The sequence below is a fragment of the Schistocerca nitens genome, chromosome 2 (assembly GCF_023898315.1).
Source record: "Schistocerca nitens isolate TAMUIC-IGC-003100 chromosome 2, iqSchNite1.1, whole genome shotgun sequence".
NCBI lineage: Eukaryota > Metazoa > Arthropoda > Insecta > Orthoptera > Acrididae > Schistocerca > Schistocerca nitens.
Window position 1 is genome coordinate 1,191,810,075 of NC_064615.1, and position 21,378 is coordinate 1,191,831,452.

A 21,378-nucleotide genomic window follows, 5' to 3' on the forward strand; every position below is an offset into this window, starting at 1 on the left:
TTGTAGGTACATTCACCGGCATATGTGGATATTGCCGTGAATGGAGTTAGGTAGCAAAGAAATAATAAATTTAAACGCCACGCACGATGCGGCAAATTACCATACGTCCCACTGTTGTCTTCTCAACTACGTGTCGCCGGCCGAAGTGGCCGTGCGGTTAAAGGCGCTGCAGTCTGGAACCGCGCGACCGCTACGGTCGCAGGTTCGCATCCTGCCTCGGGCATGGATGTTTGTGATGTCCTTAGGTTAGTTAGGTTTAACTAGTTCTAAGTTCTAGGGGACTAATGACCTCAGCAGTTGAGTCCCATAGTGCTCAGAGCCATTTGAACCATTTTGAACTACGTGTCGTACACTTACATAATTTTGCTGTTACATCCTGTGGTATAGGTGAAAACTGTCTGGGAAATGTGTCGCGAATTCATTCAGAGTTAATAAGTAATAAATTAAAGTATCATGCCTCGAGCGGCAGTTTTATTGCACGAATAGCGAAAACGTAGTGAGAGACAATTTTTTTTTTCTTTTTATGATTTTGTAGAGGCTGTCAGCGAGAACAAGTTTCATACATCTTTGAAGTATAGTATAAGGTTTGCTGCAAGTCACAAAGTGCACTCATTCTCAAAAACTGATCGAATAAAGACCGGGCGTTGGTGCATCGTGGGCTGCACCTCTTTTTCACCCACCCCCACCCCACCCCGTTGATAGGTAGGTGGTTCTTATCCCCACAGAGATTCTTTCCGGAGAGGAAGTAATACGTGTACCAAGTTTAGTAAAATTGGTCCACTGGTTTAGTAGGAGACGAAGAACTTACATGCATATATACACACATATATTTGTTCATTTGTATAACGTGTATGGATTCCGTCCGTTTCAGTGCTGATTTGTTAACGGGGTACAAATCGGGTACGAGTATTGGTAATGTTTTCGCCCTATTTACTATTCGTTTGCAGCTCACAATGCACAAAATTATAAGTAACTACGTTTCCGCGTAACTCTTTACTTACAACTCATTATTGGCCGTGGACAAATCGAGATTCATCCACACTCGCGCCGTAGCGGTCACCCGTGTTTCCTGACAACGCACTGCAGAGGCTTTCGTTCTCAGCTCAGCTGTGATACTTATTTGCAGTATTGGTTGTGAAATTGACGAACTGAAGGGTACTGTAGTTCCGAAGACGACGATTTCCTACTTTCACCAACAAGTACCGATCTGCGTAGACCCCTTCAGCAAACGAAAGGAAATATAACACAGCCTACTACTTTAAATCAGTGCCGACGTTTTTATCCATTCTGAAAGAGAAGGCTTTTGCCGAGCAACTTCTTGCTACATCAATGACTACTTGAGGTTTGTAAGCTATAATGACGTGGGATACTGTGAGAGTAACTTTTTCCTTACTTAATGGGACGATGTGCACACGTAGTAGTTTCGTCACTCAGTCGATTGACAGTTTCGTTTCAATTTATTACACCTTATTAGTAATTCCCAGAGTCTGTTGACTTGAAATCTTTCATTCCTTATGAGCTACGCATTGTCCACAAGTACTGTAATCCCTAATGTTGTGGCTACGAAAGTCTAAGTTCCGCAGTGACACCCGGTGCCTACCCCTGTCGAACAGCTTACAGTCCCACCCCGATGAACGGATCGTCATCGACAACTCCTCCGTGAGGCACTGCAGCGAGACTTGGAATTTACTTTCGGATTTAGACGAGAATACTGGTGGTCAGAAAATTTAAGAGCCATCTCTCTTACTGTTGTCAGCCAAACACCGGCATTGAAAACTTTACACCTCCGGGATTCGAATCGGCTTACCGCCGACTTGACCACCATTGCACAGGCGTCGGCTAGGGACTTGGACTGAGGAGGTGGATCATTCTGGCTGTAGAAATGTAAATTTAATTTTGTGTTTTTCGTCATTAGGTGCCCTACAGTACTTATTTTCCGAGTATGATGTCACTCTCTGTCCACCTCCGTAGCCGACTGTCGAGCGCATCGGATCCAGGTTCAGTTCTCGGTAGCGCCACAGGTCCTTCAGCGTGGGAGCACGGCGACGGGATGCACTGACGTTCGTGACACCGACTGAGAGCTGCTCGCAGTCAGCCGGTGTGGGAAGTCGCCAGCGGACGCGGCAGCAGCAGCACCGTGATGGCCCCGTGACCCTCTATGCCGCATCCGCCTAGGGTGGCACAGCGTGCTTTTCTGGAGTTTAGCTTTCAGCTTTTAGGTGGCATTACTTCCTTCTTTTAAATGTTTGTATTTAACATCCCTTTGTAACACAACTCTTATTCTTGTAATGTTGGCAGGAACGAACAGTGCGAGGAAAGACGCAACTATGTCGGTCAAGAGTCTATTTCCACATGTTGAAAATAAATTCGTGTTTCGTCTGCTTGCTGTTACTATCGCGCCATACACTTCTGTTAATTTGTACCAGTATGGGTATTTAAATAAAATTGTAAATATCGAGCCAAACGTACATTCCATTATTTTGTGAAATATCGGTATTCGTGTTCCGATTTTTGAAATTCGTTTTTGAAGCTAAAGGAAAATGTCATGGTGTATGCGCCAGTTGTTTCAGCAAATGCTGAAAAGGATTTTCTAACACACAAGCGTATGTTGTTCGACAACAGATGTTCCCCGACTTTCGAGACAATCTACGTGCTGAGTTATACACTTGAAAATCTCAAAGATGGCTATACAACAATTATTGTACATCTTCAAAGAATGAGATTTCTTGAACAAATTCGTGGCGATTTTAAATTGTCCAGTTCCAACTTCCTACGAAGTTTGGCATTTCTCGGGCCCCTTTTATAACTTACTTTATATATGTTGTACATTATTTGACGTCAATATGATCGATTTCTTCAGGTCATTTTAGTGGTAATTTTCCAGGTATTTTAGGTCATAGGTACTGGGCCCAGCCATTGTGGGCCCATTCTCATATTCGTAAACTGAATGAATTATCATTGGGAGCAGCTGGCCACATCTGTGGGCGCCCCTGGCCGGACCTCTACCTCTACTAGGTAGGATTAACAGGGGTATAGATAGACTACTGATCGTGTACAGAGAATGGAAGCAGGAATAATCAAAGTTTATTAGGCGCACAGCAGGCCACACACAAATGTGGAAAACTTGAATTAGTAAACGCCTGAAGATAGACATGACTTATTAACCAAGATTGAAGAAGCGTTCTGGAGTGGAGAACCTGTATCGCTCCTCTAGACAAATCACAGAACTCACAGAGGCATTTAAGCAGTTATTGTTCAATCGCTCTCTACGCGATTGGGACGGGAAGCAGCTCAGACCAGGTACCGGTACCGTGCTAACGTTAACTGGCCTCCGACATGTACTTCACAGTGGTTTGCGGATATGTATACAGGTGTAGATATGGACTACAGAGTAAAATTAAGGAAATACCGGACGGTAATGGAATTCAACGCCATCAGAGCAAAATGAAGAATTTGACTGCCGAGTGGGAAGTTCGTCAAGGATAAAATTTCGTGTAATATGTGAAGGACATGAGGTATATAAACTTTAGCAAAGAGAGCAAAATCGCGTACACCTCGAAAGTCGAATATTACGACGTCTCGAAATTGTTTTATCTAATATCGGACTGAATATGTCAAACATAAGCATACCTTCAAGAAGAGAGATTACTGAATATATGCCAGAGACTTCAATAGGTGGACAGAGAGATAGCACAGAGTTTAGCGTAATAAGATGAAACGCAATTCCCAGTCATTGCACGTAGATTTGTTTTTTAATTCCGTTCATCACGAGTGTTACTCGCTATGTCTGCAGATAGGATTGCGTTGTTCGAAATATTCCGTGTACGAACTGTGTAGCAGCATGTTTATCTTTGCGTACTGCGCGGGAGCTGTGCGGCCTTCGGACATGCCCTCCTGAGTCCGGACACTGTGCATGGAGTGGCAAGACAGTGCCGGTGTGATTTGTTTTCGGATGCCGCCCTCGACCACCGCCTCCGCCCAGCCCCCCACCCGGTAGCTGAGCCAGCCTACCTGTGGCCTCGATCGCACCTGCGCAGTGTTGCCAACTGGCCACCGTTCGTGCTGGAATGCGCCTGTTGCGGCACCAACGCCGTGACGTCAAGCCGAGCGATGTGTCGGCTATTGCCCACTCCTTTCTACAGCGGGTTTGTCTGTCACGACAGTCACTACCTGGTATGGTGACGTAGAGGTGTTCTTACTGTTGTTACAATTTCGCGGCAACACTGGACGTTAACAACGAACTGGTGGGTTTTATTTAGTTAAAAAAACAAAACAAAAAAGCAGCATGGTGAAGCTTTCCAAGTTCCAGATTCGAAGCGCTATGTGTTGTGCTTGCAGCTGGTTGAGGGAAATAGCTGTCGCGTGAACTATGTTTAATGCTCAAAGGAAAATAGTGTTTGTAGTGTAAGGTATTGTGTGCAGTTTTTGGTTAAGGAAAATCATGAGTTTTAATCCCACTGGGACACGGGAAAGGGAGGAGGTGGGGCGATCACTTGAACGTGGCAGCTTTAATTAAACTTGACCTTCATTGCATATTGTTGGCAGAGAGTTTTATTCATAAGCGCAGATGGGCGGTGATTTTCTCATGTTTCTTATTGATATTGTGTAAGAAAGATGCTTGTAGTTGAAAACCTGCATCTCACGTTTCGCATTTGTGTTGCCTATAGACCTAAAAGCAATTATATTTGTACAACTAATACCAAAAACAATGCAGTGACTAAATATTTCGCTCATTGGGTTGTTTTGAATCCCACACAAAGAGCCCAATGTTCTTCACTTTCACCATGAACTTAACGTCCCTGACAAATTCGTGATCAGTAGCCCAAAAATGTGATTGGCATCGCCCACCCCGCCACGCATTGCCTTCAAGACTTTTTAAATAACAGTCAGTTATTTAATAGCCCTCTCCCTCTTTTAAGGTCAAAGTAAGACATCAAACCACAGATTTGAACCTTACTGTATTTTTTCAGCAACCTTAGGACTGTGTATCTGTCATACTTGGTTTGTACATGAGCGCGAGAGTGAACTTTCTTTCACCTTTGGCATGCACTTGTCTTCAGTGCAGATGATTTGGACCTAAGGCTGAACATAAAACCCTCAAAGAGATAAGTGACCCACGATTCTTAACTTTGGTTGTTTTCTGAATTGTTTATCTGTAGTGCACTCCATCATTGCTGGTCATCAGTTTAGGTAAATAGTGTGTAGCAGTTGCAGTAAGTAATAGTTGATACTGCTTATCTCCTTTTTATGAGCAAATATAAAGTGATACCATCTTGTTAATTTTCTTTTCAGGGAGTCCCTGGCAGGTAGCAGTAATGACGGGCCCCAAGATGGCTGTGCTGGGAGAGGCTGTGCGGCTTGTTGCTGCCGGAACAACTGCAACATTTGAACTCAGTGCTCCAGGCTTTTCAAGGGACGACATAGACATCCAGATAATAAGCAAGTATCGGTATACTAATCACCTTGTACACATTGATTTCGTAAATACAGTGCTACACATCAGCCTTACTGTTTCTCTTACATTATATGGGAAGTTTTTCCACAGGCCCATCAAAGCGACCAGTTGCAGCTCGGCTTGTAGAGGAAAAGGGTGGCGAATTCAGGGTGGAATTTGTGCCAACAGAAGTTGGAAGTCATTTGGTGGAAGTGTCTATTGCTGGCCAGAAGTTGCCAGCTGGTCCACTGGTTGCAAAAGTCTACAATAGCGCACTCATTCGTGTCACTGATGTGTCCAGTGGTGTTGTCGGACAACCGTGCCAGTTCAGAGGTATTGGCATTTTAATTCAGTATTACATTACTTCATTTTATAATTTCCAAAAATTCTTGTTCTTTGCATATTTACCACAGAGTGTTTGTTGCTTTTAAATGTGCTGTTTATCCCTTAGACTATATTCTTTTGACAAGCACTCCACTGTTAGCACATTCAATAAATGTGAATGTTTTTAATCTTCTCCCCTTCCCTAGTTGACGCAAGCCAAGCGGGAGAGGGTCAGCTAGAAATCTCAATAAATGAGGGTGAAGTCCCTAATCACGTTCAGGTTGTCGGCGGTGGTCGCTGCCTTGTGAGCTTTACACCTGAGCAGACAAAGTCACACTTGATTGACATAAAATTTAATGGTGAAACTGTTACAGGTATAGTGCTCTTGTATTCTTTCTTAACTGTTGTACTTATCGACAGGTATCGTGTGACTTGTGTGTAAACTATTATTGTGAAGTGCTGTAACATCTGTCATTTTCTCCAGGTTGCCCATTTGTTTGCTCAGTGTCTGATACTAGCCGGGTATCTCTGACTTTGCGCAATCTCGAGCTCGTACCGGTGAACGAAGTGGCGAGGTTCCACATGGCAGTGGATGGCAGTGGAAGCGCAGAGCTGGCTGTTTCCGTTCGTGGTACAGTTCTCAGTTTTATATCTACGTGGTTTACTGTATTACTTGGTTAACAATTGAGTACTGCTATTGTATAGCTGTTCAACTAGTATTTAATTTACTGTGGCTTAAAATTTGGGTACTGTGGTATTACATAGTTTGTGTTATTAACATTTCTTGCTGTATCCATCCATTTTTTGCTATGTTACTTTTAGATGAGTGTTATGAATTGCCAAGGATGTGCTATGGCAATTTATGAAAATATTGTATAGAGAAGGCTGTCACTCATATTAATGTTTCCTTACTTAAGAAAAAGAAACATGAGGGTGACAGACACGTGTATCCCCCAGTACCAGCAATGTTGTTCTGTTGATGAGGTGCCGAGAATGCCAGTGGTGTCATTTCCCTCTTCTGTAGTGGTGACTGTCAGTTTAAAAAGGCCCCAAATTGCCCTGTATTTCAGATTTAAAGAATGCACTGTTTTTTTATTCCTTTAGTCAGCATCCATTTACATGCCTTTAATTTTCATTTATTTATCTGTTTATTATAAATTCACTGTTGTTATGAGTTTTTTTTTTTTTCCACTGCCATTTTACTAGGACCATCTTCTGAGCTGCCTGTTAAAGTTACTGGGAACATACACAGTGGCTTCACAGCAGAGTTTACCCCCCGTGAAGTTGGTGCACATTCCATAACAGTCGAATACAATGGCCACGCTGTGAGTGGAACACCGTTTATTGCTAAGGCCTATGATGCCAAACGTGTGTTTGTTGGTCCTTTGCCTAAGGGCTCTGTTGGAAAGGCCCTGCAATTCATGGGTGAGTCTGATTTTTTAATACTTTCTGTCATTGGGTACTCTTCAGTAGCTGTAGTGGTAATGCCTTAACCTCTTAAAAACAAATTTAAGTTACTCATTTTGCTAAGGTTTGAAGCTCCTCTTTTCGTTCTTCCGTCTTTGTGATCTAAAAACTGGGTTGTTCTGGATATCAGCCTTGTGCAAACACAACTATTATGTTTGCACGAGGCTGATTTCCAGAACAACCCAGTTTTTAAACTTTTAAGCTTTTCAGGCACACCCACAGGCTTTCAATTATCAATTTTTTATAACTTTCTCTATGATGTCACCTGCTATTAGCAGTGAAGAACTCTATCTTTCGTTTATAATTTAATTTAACTTTACTATCATTATTCTAAATAATGTTTTACTTGGCCACGCATTTTACTTGAATGTCATTTAACCTACAATATAAACTGCATTAAACTGTGTGTTCTATTTATTTATTTACAGTTGACGCAAGCCAGGCTGGAGAAGGCAACCTGGAAATAACAATCAGTGCTCGTGGTCACAATATACCGACCCAAGTGCATCCTCAGGGAAACGCTCGTTTTGCTGTGAGCTTTGTTCCAATTGACCCGACTGATCATGTTATTAGCATTAATTTCAACAAGGAAGGTGTTCCAGGTAAGACTGATGTACCAAGAGAATTTTGAAATATATGCATTTTGTAGTCATTAACCATATTACAAAATAGTTTGTAAATTAATGCACTTTGCAAAACAGACTCCTCAGTTGAAAACACTAAATCAACATCAAGGTTGTCATCAATATTACAGGCTCCCCTTTCCTGGCACGTGTGCAAGGAGACTCTCCACACCAAATAACAGTTAGTGGACCATCACTTTCCTCTGCAGCCGTCGGGAAGACATCATTCTTTACAATGAGCAACGTGTCTGGAAGTGTTGAAGATATAGAAGTCAATGTGGAAGGTAAGAGTTGAAATTTCATGGTACTCTCACAGTAACTCTTAGGTGTAGGTTTTTAAGTAATGTCTGCAAACTCTGGAATGCTTCATTGTATATCACTCTGAAGTAAAACAGCATACCTCATAGCCTGTCCTGCTACCCTTCAGTAGCATATTCTCAACTATTTATTGTTTGCATACCTTTTTCGGATGTTTTCTATCTTCTTGATGCTAGTACTTGCTGGATACTGTTTGAGTTTTGATGCTGGTTAAGTGTGTAAAGTTAGGTCTCAGAGCAACAGACACTTCTTAAGGTCAATTTGCAATGCTGTGCTGGTTGACCATTGTACGAGGGCTATCCACAAAGTACATTACGTTTTGGAATTAAAGATAAATAAAGTATTGGAAATTTTTTTTATTATATACAGATGAAAGCCACACTTAACTACTACTTTTCTACATAGTTGCCATTTAAATTAAGGCACTTATCGTAGCGATGGACAAGCTTGGAAATTCCTTTGTCGTAAAATTCGGCCGCCTGTGCCTTCAACCACGTAATGACTGTCTTTTGGGACAGAAAAGGCGTGATTTTTGTGGATTTCCTGGAAAGAGGCACTACAGTAAACTCTCAAAGGTATTGCCAAACTCTGCACAACCTCAGAAGAACAATACAAAACAAGCGCAGGGGAAAGTTGGGCTCAAAGATCTTGCTGATTCACGACAACGCCCGGGCCCACACGGCAAATGCCACTCGTGAAGTTCTCTAATCTTTTAAGTGGGAGTTGTTTCCTCATCCGCCGTACAGTCCCGACCTGGCACCGAGCAACTTCCACTTATTCCCAGCAATGAAGAAGTGGTTGGCTATGCAGCGTTTTGATGACGACGCACAGCTTCAAGAAGAGGTAACCACGTGGTTGAAGGCGCAGGCGGCCGAATTTTACGACAAAGGAATTTCCAAACTCGTCCATCGCTACGATAAGTGCCTTAATTTAAATGGTAACTATGTAGAAAAGTAGTATTTAAGTGTGGCTTTCATCTGTATATAATAAAAAAATTTCCAATACTTTATTTATTTTTAATTCCAAAACGTGACGTACTTTGTGGATATCCCTCGTACTTCAGTAGTATTAATGATTTTGTGAACACTGGTTGTATAGTACAATGTTGATGACTAAAAAGCAAAACTCAGATGACATATTTTAATTATTGCCAACTATAATTGTGGCACATTGTGGTACTTTATTTTATACTATAGCTTTCTGTTGAAAGGGAAAAGAAGGCAGGAAGTGACTTCAGTTTCTACAGCTGAAGTATTTGTAATGTTCTCATTCAGTAAAAGTGAGTTCCTGTAGTAGGTAATTTGTGTTCAAGTATATCATATTTTGTCTGTTTTAAATTGGGTTTTAAACTGCTGTGGTTATGTTCTGTTATGTTCAGAAGTTTCCAATAGACAATTAATTCATTTGTAATTATAGTTGATATGACTAAAGCATGTACTTAAGTTCTATTTGAGTATTTATGGTGCAAAGTGTATTTACCTGATGGAAGATGAATGTTTTCATTCACTCTTAGGTCAGAAACTGCCAGTAGCAATTTTTGATCGTAACATAAAAGTACTACATTTTGTATAAATATTCAGTCAGTGAAATGGGTAACACTTGTCTTGTAATTGGCAATTTGCTTTCATAGATAAACAATCAGTTGCACTTTGTGTTGTGGATGAACTTCAGGGAAACACTTTTCTTTCTTTCTTTTTTTTCTTTTAATTGCAGGTTCATCCCCTTACCGACTCAGACGTTACTAGACAAATTCGACTGTACATATCAGTTAGAAAGTTACTCTTGACGAAAAATCTTATTACTTTGTAAATACTACAAAAATATTCATAAAATTACTGAAAATTGGCTTTTTTAGACATATATGCAGTAACACTTCAAGCTACAAACAAAACTTATCCAGCTGTACAGAAACAATACAGTTGCATCCACACTGACTAATAAAATGATGCTGGCTGATTTATAATTTCATAACATTTTTTTGTTAGTGTACTCACAGCTTCAGTAATGGCCAGATATCCTCTGCCATTGTTGTTATTATTATTATTATTATTATTATTTTAGAATATGAAGACACATTACTGGACATATCAGACTTTCGACATACAGCTCGTATTCCCTCGTTTATCCTTCTATTCCCACACCCACGTAGTTTAATAAAAGAAGTGGTAAAGGTTCTGGGAAATGAGTGCATATGAATGTTTGTTAAGGCAGTAAAGGTAGTGGTGACGGTCTTCCTGGAGTCCCTTTTTTTCTATTGCATGTTTTAATTCATATTATGGACATACTTGTGAGAATTAGTCAAGTGCTTTCATTTTCTTTAAAAAATGCTATTTTTTTGTTGCCACTTGTTTTGTGGAACGTTGCTAGCGTGATTGCTGTACTCTCAAAAGCCTTGTCAGATATCACAGATAGCACTTTTAATAAGCCACTGTGGAATGAAATAAATTACACTTTCATGAATGATATTTTTATTTCAATTATTTATTTAGAAATCCTGGCAAGACTGATGCCTTTTTATTGCAGTATTCATGTAGAGGATTGGCGTGAGGAGTCAGAATATTAGTCCTCGCCAAGAATGCTTCAGAAACTGTAGTGTCTGCCAAATGGTTTGCAGTTGTGGTTTTCGTATGGGTTTGTCTAGAACTATAAAGTAATTTTTATGCTTTTGTTATGAGAACAGTCATTATGCTGTAAGGTGGTGTTGCTTAAAAAGTATATTTTTTAACATTAATTTCAATGTCTCAATCAACAGACAACTTTCAGCATCATTCATTACTTTTACAAAATATAGGTTAAAAAGATTAACTTGTTCATCATAAAAGCAGGATACTTATTTGCTTATGTGTGTTGATTGAGGGACTGAGAAAATCATATGATAATGGTGCTTGAACTAACTGCAGGATTGAATGTCTTTAAATAATGCAGTAAATGCTTTATCATGATTTGTGACACTTACTGATTATTTCACAAAACCATTGACAGCTTGTTAAGTCAATAACCAGTTACAAACTTACCTTCACATGATGAGAAATCTTATTGTTATGTGTTTTAGTTGTTTAAATGGATACCTCCTGCCCACCTGACAGTGTATAGCTGAATTTAGTTGTTGTCCTACTTACAATGCATGCTCTTCATCTTACCTGCTCCTGTTTTCTCAAAAAGTGAGAACAACACAACCTAGACCTTGACCACCCTGTCTCAACAAGTGACTCTGATATGAACAATTGACACTGCAGGACCAAACGGACAGTCAGTACCTGCGCAAGTTAAAGACACTGGATCGCAGACTTTCCACGTTGAGTTCACGCCGCGGCTGACGGGTGAGCACCGCATTGCGGTAGCATACCGCAAAGTGGCTGTTGCTGGCTCACCATTCAGCTGCAAGGTGTATGATGTGAAGGCCATCAAGGTGAAGGCTGTGCCCAAGGGTGTAGTCTCCAAGCCTATCACTTTCCTTGGTAAGTACAGAGAGAAGTACATTGTACAATAGTCTTTGTTATTTCCAAATCATGAGAGCTGTATAACTCAAGTATAAATACAATAAAAGTTTTGTCTCAATTTAAGAAGAGTTAAGGCACATACTTTTGAAGCTGATAGAATGGGGTTATTGACCTTTGAGCTGTACAAACAAGTGTTAGAATAGGACTCTCACTATTATGGAGGAAGCCTTAGGCTTGACACAAGCTCTAAAATAAGCCATAAAATAATAATTTCTATATCATTTAAGGTTTTCAATATGTTGTAATGTTTTCCAGTGGAAATGTCTTGAAAAGTCTGCACAGTGTACCTGGATATGGCCTGAAGTGTTATTGAGGCGTAATTATGTGTTTGAAGTCTCGTGGAGTTTTCTTCTTTGAGTGTAGTCCTCTGATTGTTGAATTTGAATAACATACAGTGCACTGCGGAAGTTAATTTTCAACCTCTGCGTATTTGTTGTTGTTTAGTGACATTTATGATCATCTTTTATTCACCAGTTTAGATGTTTGTCACAGGTCAGCACTTCACATAATCTAAGAGTGTTTTGAAAGAATTTTTAAATTGACAACAGTTTACCTTTACATGTTAACTAACCAACTCTGATGAATAACACTATGTTTGTGTTTGGACTACATAACATAGATTGACTATTACATGGTTTGCAAGTATCATACATTACAAATGTTTAATGATGGTGTTCCTAGTGAACTATCCGTACTGTAGACATCAGTAATGGGGAAATTCTACAGTGAGTAGTAAAGTTTTATGAAACACGTCATTAATAGGAATTTAGCTCCATATGTAGGCAATTTTACTCCCATGGGTCCAATAATTTTTGATCAGTTCCGGAGAACATTTAGCAGCAAAATTATGAACAGTTTATTTGAACAGATATCTATTATTTAAAGAAGAAATCTTTGAAAAAGAAAATATTGTTCAGAATTCGGTTAACTAATTCTGAGTTCAAAGTAGAAAGATTGGGTGCAGCGTGTCCAAAATTCCAGCTGGAGACACCAAACATATTCTACCAAAGTTCAGGATGGAGATGCCAGACATGTACTATTATTAACCACCCACACACATATACACAAAGGATAACTCGGTGGAAACAAAAAACAAAGAATGTCAGCAATTCAGTGGCTTTTTTCTTGCCTTATCAGCAAACACTATCACATTTTCAACGTCCAGTTTCACAGTCAAATCGTTTCCTATTGCTAATACAGCCAGGTGATTCATACACTCCTGTGTCTGAGAAGCACGCAAGTAGTTCTTAACCCTTAAAATATCTGAAAAGGATCGCAGCAGAACAGTTCATTGGTAATATGCTCAAATAAATTTAAAGAGTGATTCTAATGTTTGGATAAATATCAGAGAGATATTTCTGTCTTAGCATTTTATTTAAGACAGGCACAGGACTTTTCTCATATCTAGAACTCATAAGGAAGGTTTTGAGATGGACACATCCTGTTCCAAAAGACTCCTTTATATAATGTGAGTAAACATTCAGCAAATGTTCTACAGCATTATAGATTTACGTCTGAAGATGATCCACAGTGATGGAAACATGTAATCTAATTGAAAACATGCAACTGAGATGGAACAACAGATGAGAATTATCTCAATTAACTAAACAGTTGCTGAATCTGTCAAGATGATTATGTCAACTATATTAAAAATTATTTTTAGGTTTCAACTTCTCAGGATTGACATTTACTGTGTATCAGAAATTCGCTACATTTTTTTAAAATATGGGAAAATGCACGTAAACAAAATGAAAGCACCAAGATGATACCTCACTACATCAGTGGTACATCTGACACTTCCTCGCCTAGCCACCACACAAAAACATATTGGAGGCAGTGTTACCAGTTGCAAGATGCACACATCTCCGTCCTTCTACCTGTGGTTCTCCTCTCGCCAATAAGAATTCATGCAACCACCACTGCTGTTTTTCTTTTGTGTACATCTTTTTGCTAAAAATTTGTTGCACTGGGCTTTGACCCATGCATAAATATGGGACTGAATGAGTATATGCATATGGGGTCTGTTCAAAAAATTCTGGAACTTCATCTGCAAAGTTTTTATATGCTTACCTTTTATTTATTGTGTATGGTTTCCTTCAAAATAATTCTCCACCACAATTGATACACCATTCCCAATACCATTCCAGTTCCGGAAGAAGTCTTGGTATGCCTCTTGTTGGATTGCACAAATTGCTGTCTGTAAATTTTCTTTTATTTCATCTGTCATTGCAAATCTTCTTCCATTCAACGGGGTTTTCAATGTTGGAAATAACAAAATGTCCGCAGGGCCCAGATCTGGAGAATATGGAGGTTGAGGCAGCACAGTGATTTCATTTTTGTGTGCAATAGTCCTGCATCAACAGGGCTGGATGCGTGGGTGCATTATCATGACGCAAGAGCCATGAATTGTCTCCTGGAGACACTGGATTACTTCAGATTACATAATCAGTTTGTAGATTTCAATACCAGATTTTAAACTGCAATAACCTAACCTAACTGAACAATGGTTGGAAATGAAAGAAATGGGAACTGGATAAGTTGAAAGAACAATAGATTTTTGAGAATTTCAAATGAAGTATTAATCAAAAAATGACTGAAACAGGCGAAAGAATACAGTAGAAGTTGCATGGATAGACTTGAGAAATGAAATGGTGAAGGCAGCAAAGAAACAAATAACAAAAAGACAAGGTCCAGTAGAAATCATTGGATAGCAATGAGGTATTAAATCCAACTGATGTAAAGCATTGCAACTTGTCTCGATAGTAGCATCGATTAACAGTTTTTCCCTGTGATACAAATTCATGATGAACTAAATTGAAGAATACTATCAGCATGGCTTTGACATTTGACCTTACCTGACGAACTCTTTTTGGTCTCAGAGAACCTTTCCCAAACTATTGTGAAGATTGAACCTCGGTCCCAACATCATGTGTCGTCACCAGTTACGATTCTCTTAAGGAATGTCTCATTCTCATTTGTACAATCCAAAAGCTCTTCACAGATTGCGTGGCAAAGGTCTTTCTCGTCTCGACTAGTGTGCCTCGGGACGAACTTGGTGGCAACATTTGGTACGTGTCTGTAAAGATTTTCTCAAGTTTAACACAAAATTTGATGCAGACTGCCAGACCCTGCCATCTTGAAATTCGCAAACTGTGCGCCACAAATCTACTCAGTACAGCACTGAACAGTAACAGACATACAATAATGAAACTTCTGGCAGTTACACATTAAACACAGGCATGTGCAGCGGTAACAATTACAGCTCCAGTACACCATTAGTGCAAAATTACGAATGTTCCAGAATTTTGTGAACAGATCTTGTATAAAGGACTATTCACATCGAATTATAGAAATGTTATCATCAATAGGTACACACAGAAAAGAATGAAAACTTGTTAGATGTCAGACTAAATCCCGTAATGATCTAGGAAAAAACGACACACACACACACACACACACACACACACACACACACACACACACAGCGAGAGAGAGAGAGCGAGAGAAATGTGACATGCAGGCACCAGAACTGACAAGTTGTGCTGCGCGTGATGGTGTGGTAGAGGTTGTGGGTGCTGTAGGTTATGGAGAGATAAGGTTAAGTAGGATTATGGGAGTGCAGGACATATTGCAAGAATAACTCCGTGTGTGTAGTTCAGAAAAGCTGGTGCTGGGTGGGGGGAGTCTAAATGACCCGGATTTTGAAGTAGACACTCAATTTAAGCATGTTCTGCTCCGTGGCATGTTCTGCCATGGGTTATTAGATTCTGTCGTCATCCTCAGTTTGGCAGTGGCCATTCAATCTGGTTGACAGTTGTTGGCAGTCATGCCCATATAAAATGCTGTGTAGAAATTGCCGCAGAGCTGGTGTATGACTCGGATACTTTCGCAGGTGAAATTTGAGACTCGAAATTTGAGGGGACAGAAAAGTTTTAGGCCGCACCTCCAAATCGAAACAAAGTTGGTCCATTGTAATATGAGACACAATTTAGGTTGAATGAATGACGATACAGCTACAGTAGTTTGGTTCAAGTCATAAGCTTAGCAGTTAAGCTTTACCAGGTAGCCATTGCTATGCGTCAGGCGCTCTGTCCGTATTTATATGGGTACCCTTCCTTTTTCACGTGCTTCATCTGGTTTGAATTGTTTGCCTATTTTCCTTTGATCTGATAAGTGTCGTTTTCTTTGTTATAGGTGTTTACGTTACACTAAGCTGAAAATGCATTACTGTACTGTGTTGTGCATTGTTTCTCACATGATGATAATGAGTGTTTACGGTCTGTCACTGTTCGCGGCACGGCTTGCTTTTGTACGCGCTACCGCTGCTTACAATTAAAAAAATAAGAGAAGAATCGTCTCATTAGCGAAACAATGGCAAGAGACTGCTATTTGTTGTTACTTACACTGCTGCTTTCTTTGATAATGATCAACAAGAACCAAATAATAGATAGCGTATGATAGATGTTCTGAACCAGAGTTTAGCGAAAATTTTTCTCCATTTGAAAATCTTTGCAGGCGCCTCTTTAGTACATTACATTCTTCACAGAAATTAGAGTCAGCTTAGATTTAAAAATCTAGTCAATTGCCGTGCTTCATTTCTGACTGTTTCTCTATTAGGCATAAGAATAATATGAATATAAACATGACATGATATGTATATTCTTCCACGTTTGCTGTTGTCTCACTCTAGTTTCGTAGTTTATTAGGCAGACGGGATTTAAATGAGATAGCAACAAACACAAAACAATACATGGCACAATGTTTATATTCGTATTATTCTTATGGTGAAGAGAATACTGCATATGATTCACAATTCATAAAAGTTCCTATTAGCAACCATCTCTTCTCACAGGTGGGAAAAAATTCAGAACGTAGAGTTGGCCATATTGACAAACATCCCTAACAGTCTTGCCAGTCGGATTTTCATAGTACATTGAAATGCTGCTACATTCGAAGATGAACAATATGGAATTTGTATTTACTTCGTTGGATAATGCATGAAAATGCAGTGGTCAAAACTCAGGGCGGAGAAAAAAAGCTCGTCTTCCACCTTTTTTTAAAATTTATTTACTGACACAGAGGTTTTGGCACCAGCATTTATCTTTGTGCCTACAAAGCATGCCTGTGTAGCACTACATGTATTCGACGGCAGAAGTTAGTTGTGGAAGCACCTACCAACATTTTTCAGAACTTCTGCTTGCTTTGCTCTCGATTCTAAGCCGCAGGCGGTTTTTTGGATTACAAAAACCTGAAAAAAAGTGCGGCTTAGATTCGAGTAAATACAGTAGTGGTATGTGAGGATATGACATCATATACATAAGTAAAACAAGGGTAGTGTAGACAAATTATAACAAGCCGTGCCGAGGGATTTAGATTAGGAAACAAGACACTAAAAGTAGTAGATGAGTTTTGCTATTTGGGCAGCAAAATAACTGATGACAGCAAAAGTAGAGAGGCTAGCAATGGCAAGAAAAGCATTTCTGAAGAAGAAAAATTTTTTAATCAGTTTGTAGATTTCAAAACCAGATTTTAAATTGCAAAATATTTCCAGGGGCATGTCGGTTATGACCTGCAGATTAAAGCTGAAGTAACTGTGTAAAGGCAGGAAATGAAGGAGGTGGAAACTGGATAAGTTGAAAGAACTAGAGGTTTTTAAGAATTTCAAGTGAATTATTAAGAAACAAATGATTGTAACAGATGAAAAAATAAAGTAGAAGATGCATGGGTGGACTTGAGAGATGAAATAATGAAGGCAGTAAAAGAACAAATAGACAAAAAGACAAGGTCCAGTAGAAATCTTTGGATAATAATGAGGTAGTGAATCCAGCTGAAGTAAGAAGAAAATATGGTAATTGAGAAAATGAAGCAGACAAAAAGAACATGGATGTCTAAAAAACGAGATGGACAGGAAGTGTGAAATGGCAATGCAAGAATGATCAGAAGAGAAATGCAAGGCTGTAGAAGCATGCATGGTTATGGGAAAGAGATAGATACCAGCTATAGAAAAATGGGATAAACTTTTGGAAGAGAAGAGAACTGTGTGAATACTAAGTGCTCAGATAGCAAGCCAGTATTAAGCAAAGAAGGGAACGCTGAAAGGCTGAAGGAATATATAGAAGGCCTGTACAAGAAAATGAACTTAAAGGCAATCTTCTACAAAGGGAAGAGGATGCAAATGCAGATGAGATGGGAAATAATGATACTGTGAGAAGAATTTGCAGGAGGACCGAAAGAACTTAGTCAAAACAAAGCTCCTGGATTGGTTGGTATTCCATGAGAATTAATTAGCTACTTCAGAGAGGTAACCATGCGATACTATTCTACCTGATGTGCAAAATAAGATACAGGGAAAAATAATGTCAGACTTCAAGAAGAATGTATTATTTCCTTCTCCAAAGATGGTATGTGCTGGCAGGTGTGGATATTACTGAACTGTCAGGTTAATAAGTCCTACTTGCAAAATAATCATATCAGTTATTTTCAGTAGAATGAAAACACTGATAGTCTCTGATTTAGAGGAAATTGAATTGGGTTCCTGAGAAAAGTGGCATCATGTAAAGCAGTGCTAACCCTATACCTTATAAGGCAAACCTACATAGCATTTGTAGCTATAGCTATGTTGACTAGGCTACACTCTTTGAATTTCTGAAGGTAGTGGGGCAGTGACCCAAGGGGTTAAACTTGTACAGAAACCAGACTGCAGTTACACGAGTTGGAGACAAAAGTGAGGCAGTGGTTGAGGAGCCAATAAAACAGGGATGTGGCATATCACATTGTTATTCATTCACTTCAACGAGCTAGCAGTAAAACAAACCTGTGAAAAATGTCAAATGTGAATTAACGTTCAAGAACTTTGAGTTTTGTTGATGACCTAATTGTATCAGCCATGGCTGGTAATGAAATGTAATTACATTAAATAAGGCAATGCTGTGGGAATTACATTAGGAAATGACACAATAAAAGTTGTGGATGAGTTTTGTTATTTGGGATACAGAAAACTGGCAATGGCCAGATTTGAAAGGATATACCATGGAGGTTGGCAATAATTAGAAATGCTTTTGTAAAAAAGACATATTTTTGCATTTAATATAAATTACAGTATTAGAAAGTATTTTCTGAAAGTATTTGGGTGGAGTGTAGGCTTGTGGGGAAGTGAGTTGTGGAAGATAGACAAACTAGATGTGAATAAAAGATTTGTAAATGTGGTGGTGTAGAAGAGTGCTAGAAAATTAGTTGGATAGATTGGATAGCTACTGAGGAGGTACTGAATTGAATTCTGGAGAGAAGTAGTTTATAGCAGAACTTGACCCAAAGAAGGTGATGGGACACACTCTGAGGCATCAAGGAATTGCGAATTTGTAATGCAGGTAAGTGTGAGAGAATTGTACAGGGAGATCAAAGATTGGCTAGACCGAGCAGGTTGAAGTGCATGAAGGTTGTTATACTGTAGCAAAGATAATGAGCCTTGCCCAGCATGGAGAACTGCAGCAAATAAGTTTTCATACAGAAGATGACAGTGGTAACAACTGGCAGCAAATGTAAGAATTCAATAGTACTTATAATTATGTACTCATCCAGTTTATCATCAAATTTATATTTAAAAGTAATGCAGTTTTTAAATGTAAGCTTTTACTACCGTGCATAACAAACCTTTCTATTTATGCTATGCTGGGGAGATTACTGGTAGCTGCCTGGTGTAGTCGACTTCAATGAGTACTATTGTGATTCACTGTTTTACTGTGTTGCTGCTGTTGTGGTTGATGTGGATGGCAATGGGATTATAAGTTGTGTCTTTAAAGGCAGCTGAATAGCCAAAAGATTCCTAACTCATTGCCATCCATATCACTACTCCTTTAACGGCACTGTCACTCAAGGGTGCCCATGTGATAGTCTATTGTCGGGGGTGAAGAGGGGGGGGGGGGGGGCAGGGCTAGATGTAGGTGAATGATGCATCACTAACATTTTGGAAAGTGAATGGAGACTTATAAGTAGCATAAAGTAGCATATAAAGTTCAGGCCCTGCCAAAAACCTGTTTAATACTAATTTTTAACTGATTTTCTTGAAAGAATAACACCTAAAACACATGCCTCCAGTATATTTTTTCCTTTCCTTGAGAGCTGGAGGGAGGTGGGGGGGGACGGGGGGGGGGGGTGTCCATATATGAATTGAAAGTTCAAATAGAAAAGTCAGTGAAGAGTTGTTAAATTATTTGATCTATATGACAGTTTGGGCACAGTCAACCCACAGTATTCTTGCTGTTGGCTCTTATGTAATAATGTGATCTGGCATCATGACTGAGATTACTAATGATTGGGAATGAATAAAAGTGCCAACACTTTAAACACACAGGTATGCTTGTCAAATCGTGGCACTGAAACAAAATTTTTGTTTCCCGTATTTGGTCTTTGGAGGCAAGAGAAAGGAGAAATAGTTCACCAGAGTTTGTGCCTTTGTCACAGTCAGAATCTGTTTCCCATCAGTTTGCGCCCATTACATGTGGTAACAAACTGTTTTTCTGCTCTCATTCACTCTTGTCCTCTCATTCCATTTCAATTGATTACATAAACACAACACAATGGTACAATGCAGAACCAAGCATCACAATCATCTGCACAATAGACACGGGCTTGACTCCTGGGAAAAGTTGTAGGGTTGCAGTGACCACCCATCTTCTTGAGAACATTGCCTAAGACTGCAATTTAGGATTGCTATGTTCCCCCAGATACCCATTACCTGAACTTGATTTTCAGTTTTTAGGCTTGTGAAATGATGTGTGTGTGTGTGTGTGTGTGTGTGTGTGTGTGTGTGTGTCTGTGTGTGTGTGTAAAGATTTAAATTAAGAACAATAACACAGATTTGGTTGGTGAACCAGCTGTTTTCCAAGTCATCACCTTTCTCATGCTCAAAGAGATTGTTCTGCTATCAGTTTTTTTGCCCTGCTTTGTTCCTGAGTCATCATCATCATTTAAGACTGATTATGCCTTTCAGCGTTCAGTCTGGAGCATAGTCCCCCTTATAAAATTCCTTCATGTTCCCCTATTAAGTGCTAACATTGGTGTCTCTTCTGATGTTAAGCCTATTACTTCAAAATCATTCTTAACCGAATCCAGGTACCTTCTCCTTGGTCTGCCCCGACTCCTCCTACCCTCTACTGCTGAACCCATGAGTCTCTTGGGTAACCTTGCATCTCCCATGAGTGTAACATGACCCCACCATCTAAGCCTGACTACACAGAAAAAATTCTTTACCAGAAAATAAAACAGTGGTAAATCTGGAATATATAAGTGTAACCAGAAAAGTATTGTATTGTAAAAAATGAGCTGGTTGTATTGATTGTTACTGTTGTTTACAACCCCTTTCTATCAGCAATTTATCGTAGATCTCTGGAAGAACGTAAAGTACCTAGCGACTGGAAGAAAGCGCAGGTCGTTCCCATTTTCAAGAAGGGTCATAAATCAGATGCGAATAATTATAGGCCTATTTCGCTTACGTCAATCTGTTGTAGAATAATGGAACATGTTTTATGTTCTCGTATTATGACGTTCTTAGATAGTACAAATCTCCTTCATCATAACCAACATGGATTCCGCAAACAGAGATCATGTGAAACTCAGCTCGCCCTATTTGTCCAAGAAATTCACAGTGCCGTAGACACTGGCGAGCAGATTGATGCCGTATTCCTGGACTTCAGGAAGGCATTTGATACGGTTC

General features: G+C 39.5%; 1 protein-coding gene across 1 annotated transcript in view; it reads left to right on the forward strand.

Moving 5' to 3' along the window:
• The window catches only part of LOC126237535 (filamin-A), a 914,413-nt gene that overhangs the window by 634,629 nt on the left and 258,406 nt on the right, over nt 1-21,378 (forward strand). The window contains exons 21-28 of the mRNA XM_049947718.1: nt 5,293-5,439; nt 5,546-5,767; nt 5,965-6,132; nt 6,243-6,389; nt 6,965-7,183; nt 7,654-7,827; nt 7,980-8,132; nt 11,403-11,624. Coding sequence (XP_049803675.1) covers nt 5,293-5,439; nt 5,546-5,767; nt 5,965-6,132; nt 6,243-6,389; nt 6,965-7,183; nt 7,654-7,827; nt 7,980-8,132; nt 11,403-11,624 — 1,452 coding nt within the window. The remainder of the gene's footprint in view (nt 1-5,292; nt 5,440-5,545; nt 5,768-5,964; nt 6,133-6,242; nt 6,390-6,964; nt 7,184-7,653; nt 7,828-7,979; nt 8,133-11,402; nt 11,625-21,378) is intronic.